The sequence below is a fragment of the Quercus suber genome, unplaced genomic scaffold (genome assembly GCF_002906115.3).
Source record: "Quercus suber isolate HL8 unplaced genomic scaffold, Cork oak 2.0 scaffold_327, whole genome shotgun sequence".
Lineage (NCBI taxonomy): Eukaryota > Viridiplantae > Streptophyta > Magnoliopsida > Fagales > Fagaceae > Quercus > Quercus suber.
The window spans coordinates 482,529-492,253 of NW_027069780.1; the positions used below are offsets into that span (position 1 = coordinate 482,529).

At 37.5% G+C, this 9,725-nt stretch overlaps 1 protein-coding gene across 1 annotated transcript; it reads left to right on the plus strand.

Annotated features, from left to right (window-relative positions):
- Window positions 1–8,070: 8,070 nt before the first annotated feature.
- On the plus strand, window positions 8,071–9,051 carry LOC136071578 (uncharacterized). Its single transcript, XM_065783057.1, has one exon. It carries the CDS (start codon window positions 8,071–8,073, stop codon window positions 9,049–9,051), a length of 981 nt encoding a protein of 326 aa, XP_065639129.1.
- The last annotated feature ends 674 nt before the right edge of the window (window positions 9,052–9,725 follow it).

A 9,725-nucleotide genomic window follows, 5' to 3' on the forward strand; every position in this document is an offset into this window, starting at 1 on the left:
GTTCGCCTCCCACCATACTAGCTGCTCAATCTTTTATCGCTGTAATGAACTGGGGTTTTTGGACTCGGTCCGGCGACGCTCGTAGCCACAGGCCGAACTACTTCTCCTGTAGTCTAAGTGTTTCACCGCTCCAAACCCACTGCATGCAATCTCTTTCGTCATGATCCACTCTCCCACATAGATAGCAGAAGATTGATAACCTCTCATATTTGAGGTCCACCCATCTTAGACCATGCTCTCCTAGGTGAACTTTCCGACCATGACATAGCGGAGTGGAGATGTCTAGGATCACTCTTACGTGCAGGGAGTTCCCCAGGCAGGAGCCTTTTGTGTTCGCATCCACTTTTTCCACCTTCCCCAATGTAGCTCCGATGCTCATTCCCACCTCCTTGGTTTGACACATAATGGGCAGTCCATGGATTTGGATCCAAAAAGGAGCCTTGTTAAACTTAATATCTTTCACCGCTTCACCACGCACCATTTTATGGAGGATTAGTAGGTACTTATCGAAAGACCAAGGACTAAGAAGAAGTACCCTTTCCATATCATCTTTCTTTTGGAAAAGAAACATTACCTTGTTCTCGCCCAAGTCGCTGACCTCAAAGCTGTTTTCTGTCTTCCTCACTAATTTCAACACTCTAGCTATTGACTCCAAGTTTACTCATCATTTTGTGCAGAATTTCCCAATGAGGACTGGGTCATCCTCAGTCAATGGTACGTTGATTTCTACCTCAGCCTCTTCTTTCAACGATAACTTGAGTCCGCCACACCTGTTTGTGATCTCGTCCATGTATTCTTCTAGGAAAAAATGGTTTCTACCGCTTGCACGAAGAGAACGTTTGCCACACGGCAGCCTTTGTGCTATAACAAGCCCCTTCTTTCACCTCCAGTTTTCCAAAGAAAATAGAGAGAAAACCTTTTATTATTATTATGAGAAACGATAGATTTTATTTCTTTAGAGTTTAGACCAAAATTTACGTTCAACATATACCACTAGCAATATATAATGGTGATTCTTCAACCCACATAACACTTTGCCACAAGTAATCTATAATTTTACAGTTCTACAGCTGCTCCGTTAGCCCATTTTCATGTGCTATTAAATACTACTCTTCTCATGCGCTGGCAAGTGCAATTAGGGGCAGGACCCGAAATTTTTGTTTGAGGGGTCGATTTGTGTTATTAATTTTAGTCTATACAAATTTTCGCACATATACCCAAACACATACATTTATACACACACAAAAGTTAGAATCTTTCATAGTGAAATCCTTAAAATTAAATGTTTCATAGAATTAAATTATATCTCACCATAATTTCAAAAAAAAAAAAAAAAATCATCTTTCACCATTTCGCATAGTGAAATCCTTACAATTTTCATGTTCAATATAAATTACCAAATTTTCTATCATTGCAAATAAAAGATTTTCAATTAAACTAATAAAGTGTTCAAAGACATGAATGATCTAAAACTTTACGAAATATGATAACATGTTTTACAATAAAAAATTACTTTGAGAAACAATACGTTCTCTATAACTACAAGACCAATTGGACAATTTTTTTAAGAACATTATTGGACTAACTCAAATATTTGGGGGGGCCAAGTTCCATTTTTGGGGGCTAATTATTAAAATATTAAATATTTCTATATAGTATAAAGATATTTTCAAAAATTTTGGAATTTTAGTTTTACATAATGGAATTGAAACCATCTATGTAGTTATATTTGTATTAGAAATTATTTCTGTGATATTTAGACATCTATTACTATATACTAGTCTCTAAGCAAGGAGTGCGTGTTTAGAAGTTTTTCTATTTTTTTTTAAAATTCTTTCTAAAAGTTAATAATTTTCATTCATCATAATTTGGGGTGTTGCATTTTTCAATCACAAAAATACTTAGGCATGTGATGAGATTATATACTTAAAAAAAATTTTCACCCACAAACGCATAAATCTCATCACATCTCTAGATATTTCTATGATTAAAAAATGCAATAACCCCGAATTATAATGAATGAAAATTATTTGCCTTTAGAAAGAAAGAAAAAAGGAACAAAAAAAAGCATCTAAGCACATGCTTAAATGCTAGTTATTACTATTTATTTAATAATTTAAATTTCAATTATTAATCTTCGTCAAGTCATGCGTCTAACGTGATAATCCTACTAGTTTTTATGATATTTCTCATCAAGTTCACGATAAAAAGCAGTGCCTTGTCATCGCCCATCTAGGCGAGTTGGTACCCGAATTCTGTAATGACCTATTACTTGGCGGTTCAATCCCCCACACTTACCAAAAAAAAAAAAAAACAGTGCCTTGTCCACAACGTGAGAAGGTATCAAGGTTGAAGACCCTCTTTTCACAGTCACGCGGATTGCTTTAATTTTTTATTTTTCACTCTTCTATCCTGCCCCTTTCCTTGGGCACACCGCACACCCAACTACGGTTTCACTTTAACTTTTATTTTTATTTATTTATTAATTTTTTTAACTAATCTACTTGACTTGACTTGACTAGGTTGAATCATTTATTTATTTCTTTTTAAAAGAAAAAGAGCAAAGAGAAAATGTGACTATGCTGAGCACCAATACTCGTTAAGAGCATTAGCATCATATGTGCTAAATATTAAATTTAGCATACAAAAAACGCCTCATTAGATGTTTTAAATGCTAAATTACTTTTAGATCATGCTTGTAGTTAGGGCTGTCCACGGGTCGGGCCGGGTCGGTTTTGGACCCAATCCGGACTCGACCCGCCGGCGTCGGGTGAAGAGTGGAGGAACCCGGACTCGACTCGCCGGAAGCATCGTTCGAGTCGGTTTCGGGTGAGGGTGAACGTCGGTCGGGTCGGGCGGGTCACCGGAATAAAGATAGCATCAAAATCTGGAAAAAAAAAGTCGCCGGAACCTGGAAATCTCACCGGATTCTGGAAATATTCGCCGGATTCTGCATTTTCTCGCCGGATTCTGCATTTTTTGGCTAAAAATTGATGGGACTTGGCCGGATCTCCTCGAATCTAAGCTCGACCTCGCCGGATCTGCTCGAATCTAAGCTCGACCTCGCCGGATCTACTCGAATCTAAGCTCGACCTCGCCGGATCTCTTCGAATCTAAGCTCGACCTCGCCGGATTCTGCATTTTTTGTATAGAACATCGGTCGGGTCGAGTGGCTCGGGTTTTGGAGAAGAAAACCGCCACTCGACCCGCCGGCGTCGGGTCTTGGGCGCGGCAACCCGTAACCGACTGACAGGAGCGTCGGTTCGGGCTGAAATCGGGTGGAGATCGGGCGGTTTGGTCGGTCCGGCGGTGTGGGTCGGGTCTGGACACCCCTACTTGTAGTAGAAGTGCCTTGTAGCTATATGCTAAATTTTTTTTTTAATAATTTCTCTCTCATCTCTACTAACTCTTGCCCTTTTATGTTTCTAAAAAAAAAAAAACACACACACACACACACTCTCGCCATTTTCTCTCTCATACATCTCGCCACTCTCTTTTTATTGTGGGGTTTTACTTTTTTTTTTGTTTTTGTTTATAAATGGTGGGCGTTATTTTATGTATTTTAATAGTGGATGTGTTAAAGTAAGAAATGAGGTATAGGGTTTAATGTTAAATACTATGCTAAAATAAATAAACTTTTTTTTGACGTGTTAAAATAATTTTTTAAGAAAATAAATATGATAATCACAATGAAAATTACATGAAGTGAAGTGAGAGGAAAGAAAATTAAATATGAACCAAATGGTCTTTTACCGAAGAATTGAGCAATTCCACATTACAATACATTACATGTCATGGAAATTGAACAATTATATTTCGTATACTTGACATGGACACAATTTTGGTCATAATTGATATGACTGGTTGTGAGTGATGGAAAAAGAATATAAATTCATATACAAGTAACTATCTATTGCTCTCAATTAGTCATGACAAAATTCCAACATAGAAGTTTTGATGGTAAAACTTAAAAGAGCTTATTTGAAAAAGATGTCAAACGACTTAGTTTAGGGAGAAAAAAATGATATGGTTATGAATCTAGAAGGGTGATTTTTTTATATGCTTTTATTAGATTTTCTCAGCTGTGAGTTGTGGATTAGTTGTGGTGTTTTTGGGTGATTGTTGGTTGTGGATTTGGAATTATTTTTTGGGTGACCGCTGGTTGTGAAATTTTTTGAGATTATACAAGTGAATAAATAATCATAGTAGCTTCTTCTTGTTAGGTTTTTTTAATTAGACTATCACTAGGAAAAAATCGGTATAAATGAACTATATTGTTTATTATTTTTTTTGTGTTAGTTAGGGCATAGATTAAACATAACCCAAATAAAAATGATTAAACTCATACCACATCTAATTTTAAGAAATTAACAAAAAGCACAAAAATAATTTTAAAATATAAAAATAGATAAACACCGATAAAGTCTAAACTCTAAACAATTAGAACTTAAAGTAAATTTTTTTATTAAAATTATTTACTTGTTTTATAATTTATCTCTTCTCTATATATTAAGAGGATTTACAAAGTCAGTTACCCTCTCTCTACAATATCTAAAGTACCCCTAAAATTTATTAAGCACTACTCTAAACAAAAAATAACTGAGTGTATTTAAGAGACATTTAATTTAAACTCAACTGCAAATACCCAACACGTTTGAATTCCACTCCTCACGTTTTACTCCTAAAAAACCTTTTTAACTTCTTCCTAAGAAAAACTGTTATTGATTTCTTTTACTTATCCGGATTTTTTTCCCCAACTAATCACAAAAGTTGGCCAAGGGAGCAGTGAACTATGGAAAATCAAACTCATGTAGGTTTTGAATCTCTGACTTCATCACCACCCTTTTCACATCGCTGGGTAATATCCTTATTTGAAGTTATTTATTTATTTATTTTATTAAAGGATAGAAACTATCCTTTTGAAGTTCATAAGCCATATATGGCGCGAATCACATTGAGTCAGTAAAGATTTTTTTTTTTATTACGAGAAACGATAGATTTTATTGCTTTAGAGTTTAGACCAAAATTTACGTTCAACGTATATAGCAATATATAATGGTGATTCTTCAACCCACGTAACACTGAGAAATTATTGTATACTCTCGGAGTACCATAAATGCATTCTCTTTCTTCTCACATGAATGATAAGTCTCACTAATTTAATTCATGGTGGGACCTATCATTTATGTGAGAAGAAGAAATACGCATTTATGATACTCCGAAAGTACTTAATAATTTTCCCATAACACTTTGCCACAAGTAATCTATAATTTATTAATTTTACAATTCTACAGCTGTTTCGTTAGCCTTTTTTCATGTGCTAGTATTAAATGCTACTCTTCTCATGCGCTGGCAAATGCAAGTAGGGGTAAAACCAGAAATTTATTGTTTGGGGGTCAATTTGTGTTATTAATTTTAGTCTATACAAATTTTCGCCCATATACACAAACACATACATTTATACATACACAAAAGTTAGAATCTTTCATAGTGAAATCCTTAAAATTAGATGTTTCATAGAATTAAATTATCTCTCACCATAATTTCAACAAAAAAAAAAAAAAAATAAGCACAAAAATAATTTTAAAATATAAAAATAGATAAACACCGATAAAGTCTAAACTCTAAACAATTAGAACTTAAAGTAAATTTTTTTATTAAAATTATTTACTTGTTTTATAATTTATCTCTTCTCTATATATTAAGAGGATTTACAAAGTCAATTACCCTCTCTCTACAATATCTAAAGTACCCCTAAAATTTATTAAGCACTACTCTAAACAAAAAATAACTGAGTGTATTTAAGAGACATTTAATTTAAACTCAACTGCAAATACCCAACACGTTTGAATTCCACTCCTCACGTTTTACTCCTAAAAAACCTTTTTAACTTCTTCCTAAGAAAAGCTGTTATTGATTTCTTTTACTTATCCGGATTTTTTTCCCCAACTAATCACAAAAGTTGGCCAAGGGAGCAGTGAACTATGGAAAATCAAACTCATGTAGGTTTTGAATCTCTGACTTCATCACCACCCTTTTCACATCGCTGGGTAATATCCTTATTTGAAGTTATTTATTTATTTATTTTATTAAAGGATAGAAACTCTCCTTTTGAAGTTCATAAGCCATATATGGCGCGAATCACACTGAGTCAGTAAAGATTTTTTTATTATTACGAGAAACGATAGATTTTATTGCTTTAGAGTTTAGACCAAAATTTACGTTCAACGTATATAGCAATGTATAATGGTGATTCTTCAACCCACATAATACTGAGAAATTATTGTGTACTCCCAGAGTACCATAAATGCATACTTCTTCTTCTCACATGAATGGTGAGTCCCACTAATTTAATTTATGGTGAAACCCATTATTTATGTGAAAGGAGGGAATACACATTTATGGTACTCCGAAAGTACCTAATAATTTTCCCATAACACTTTGCCACAAGTAATTTATAATTTATTAATTTTACAATTCTACAGCTGTTTCGTTAGCCTTTTTTCATGTGCTAGTATTAAATGCTACCCTTCTCATGCGCTGGCAAATGCAAGTAGGGGTAAAACTAGAAATTTTTTGTTTGGGGGTCGATTTGTGTTATTAATTTTAGTCTATACAAATTTTCGCTCATATACACAAACACATACATTTATACATACACAAAAGTTAGAATCTTTCATAGTGAAATCCTTAAAATTAGATGTTTCATAGAATTAAATTATCTCTTACCATAATTTCAACCAAAAAAAAAAATCTTTCACCATTTTCCATAGTGAAATCCTTACAATTTTTATTTTCAATATAAGTTACCAAATTTTCTATCATTGCAAATAAAAAATTTTCAATTAAGCTAATGAAGTGTTCAAAGACATGAATGATTTAAAACTTTATGAGAGACGATAACACGTTTTATAATAAAAAATTACTTTGAGAAACAGTACGTTCTCTTTAACTACAAGACCAATTGGACAATTTTTTTAAGAACATTATTGGACTAACTCAAATATTTGGGAGACCAAGTTCCATTTTTGGGGGCTAATTATTAAAATATTAAATATTTCTATTTAGTATAAAGATATTTTCAAAAAATTTGGAATTTTAGTTTTACATAATGGAATGTGATAAGGCAAAAGTATACCACAAGGCATCCCATGCTCAACTCGTCGGCTTGGATCCTTCAACTCATGCTAACGGGATAAGTTACAAAGAAGGCTGAAGGCCTTAAAACTGACGAACCATGATAGGCTGAAGGGTCACGGATAACCCTTAAAGCCTGACTCCCTTATGAGGCTGACGACCCCTCATGATTAAAGGGGTTGGGACAAATTGACGGTCTCAAAGCTGACGGTCTTGGTAAGAAATTTGACTTGGCCACCACGCATAAGCTATAAAATGATGACTTGCAGACCACGTTCAATATAAGAGTCCTATAAGGAAAGGATCCCGTAATCTACGCTCAAAAGGATTCCTATAAGGAAAGGACTTCTACTTCAAGGCGAAGAGGTCAACTCTCTACTACTATAAAAGCCCCCAATACCCACACAAATCGAGGTACGCATAATTGACTCCGCTCTAGCATTCTAGAGTTGTAACAAGTTCTAACTTAACCTTCGGAGGGTATTTGGCCGGCACTACACTGGTGCCTTTTGTGAGGTCTTCTCCTTTGTGTTGTGCAGGTGTTGCTTCGAGAGTACGAGCATTGTGCAGCTCACTGATGATATTTTCGGCATCATCAGTTGGTGCCGTCTGTGGGAACTACTCGATAAGCCATAGAAAACGCTTTCTGGACAAAAGAGTTGCATGGTGCTGACTCACTCGATGGCAACAACGAACAACGTTCAGGGAGACGAAACCCGAACAACGGTTCTCTAGAGGTAGGTACAGACCTTGGCCGCCGCCGTAGAGCGCCTTACTAAGCAGAACCGTGATCTGGAGGAACGGTTACACCAGAAAAATGTAGGTCACGACACTCAAGAGCAGGACCAAGAAGGCACCAGCCCTGATAGAAGAGAACGAGAAAGACAGGAAGTCAGTAACGCTCTGAGTCGGCCGGAGCGACTGAATTTGAGCATGCTATCCCTCACAGATGCAACTCAACCACACATTGCCACGGAGATACAGGCAATGAAGGAGCAAATGGAGGTCATGATGAATGCCCACAAGGGACGAGTGTCCAGCGACCTTGATGATTTGGTAAATCACATCGACTCACCATTCACTGCAATTGTCAATACCTACCCCCTCCCCCATAAATTCCGAATGCCGCATATAGATAGTTATGACGGAGTGAAGGACCCACTAGATCACCTGGAAACCTTCAAGACTTTGATGCACCTCCAGGGGGTAGCGGACGAAATCATGTGTAGGGCCTTTCCTACAACGTTGAAGGGCCCAGCAAGGGTATGGTTCAGCCGACTGACGTCGAACTCAATTAGCACTTTCAAGGAGCTAAGCGCTCAGTTCACTATACACTTTATTGGAGGACACATGTACAAGAAGTCCACGGCATGCTTGATGAGCATCAAGCAACGAGATGAAGAGACGTTGAGATCCTACATAACACGCTTCAATAAGGAAGCGCTATCGATCGAAGAAGCCGATGACAAAATACTCGTAGCAGCCTTCACAAATGGGTTGCGAAAGGGTAAGTTTCTGTTTTCACTATACAAAAACGACCCCAAGACAATGTCAGAAGTACTCTACAGGGCCACCAAGTACATGAATGCGGAAGATGCGTTGCTGGCCCGGGAAGATAAGCTAAGAAAAAGGGAGAGGCAAGAAGAGGCGCGACAAGACCAGGGGCAAAAGAGGCCGAAGACAGGAGATCGAAAAGATGAGAGGCGTTCTAAACCCCCGGGGGAAAGGTTCACAAGCTTCACCCCGCTAACCGCCCCAATAGATCAGGTCCTAATGCAAATCAAGGACGAGGGGGCCCTGACCTTTCTTGGAAAGCTAAAGGGAGATCCTAACAAGTGTTCTAGAGACAGATACTGCTGCTTTCACCGAGATCACGGTCATGACACAGCAGATTGTTACAACCTAAAGCAGTAAATTGAGTCCCTTATAAGACAAGGGAAATTACAGAAGTTTGTAAGCAAGGAAAGGACGGATCCACCGCCTCAGGAATAGCCCCCCCGACGGGATAATGACCGTCCTAGACCTCCTATTGGCGACATAAGAATGATTGTAGGAGGAACGCCCACCAGGTCATCCAAGAAGGCATGGAAGACATATCTCAGGATGGTCCAGAACGTCCAACTGACGGGTTCAGCGCAAAAAATGGTGCGAAGAGAAAGCCCCATCATTGGGTTCTCAGAAGAAGATGCGCGACGCCTTCACCATCCGCATGACGATGCGCTTGTTGTCAGCCTATAAGTAGGAGACTACAACTTACATCGTGTGTTGGTCGACAATGGCAGCTCGGCAGACATATTGTACTACCCAGCATGCCAGCAGATGAGAATTGACATAGAACGATTGATTCCGACGAATACCCCACTCGTCGGGTTTGGAGGAACAAGGGTGTTTCCCTTAGGCACGACCATATTGTCTGTAACGACAGGCGACTATCATCAACAAATCACGAAGGACGTGACGTTCCTCGTGGTTGACTGTTCGTCCGCCTTCAATGCTATCTTAGGGCAACCCACCCTCAATTCGTGGAAGGCGGCGACCTCGACGTATCATTTGATGATCAAATTCCCTATCAAATACGGAGTGGGGGA

Bases quoted from the DNA above. Each gene is read 5' to 3' on its own strand.
- LOC136071578 (XM_065783057.1), top strand. From the start codon at position 8,071: ATGCTATCCCTCACAGATGCAACTCAACCACACATTGCCACGGAGATA.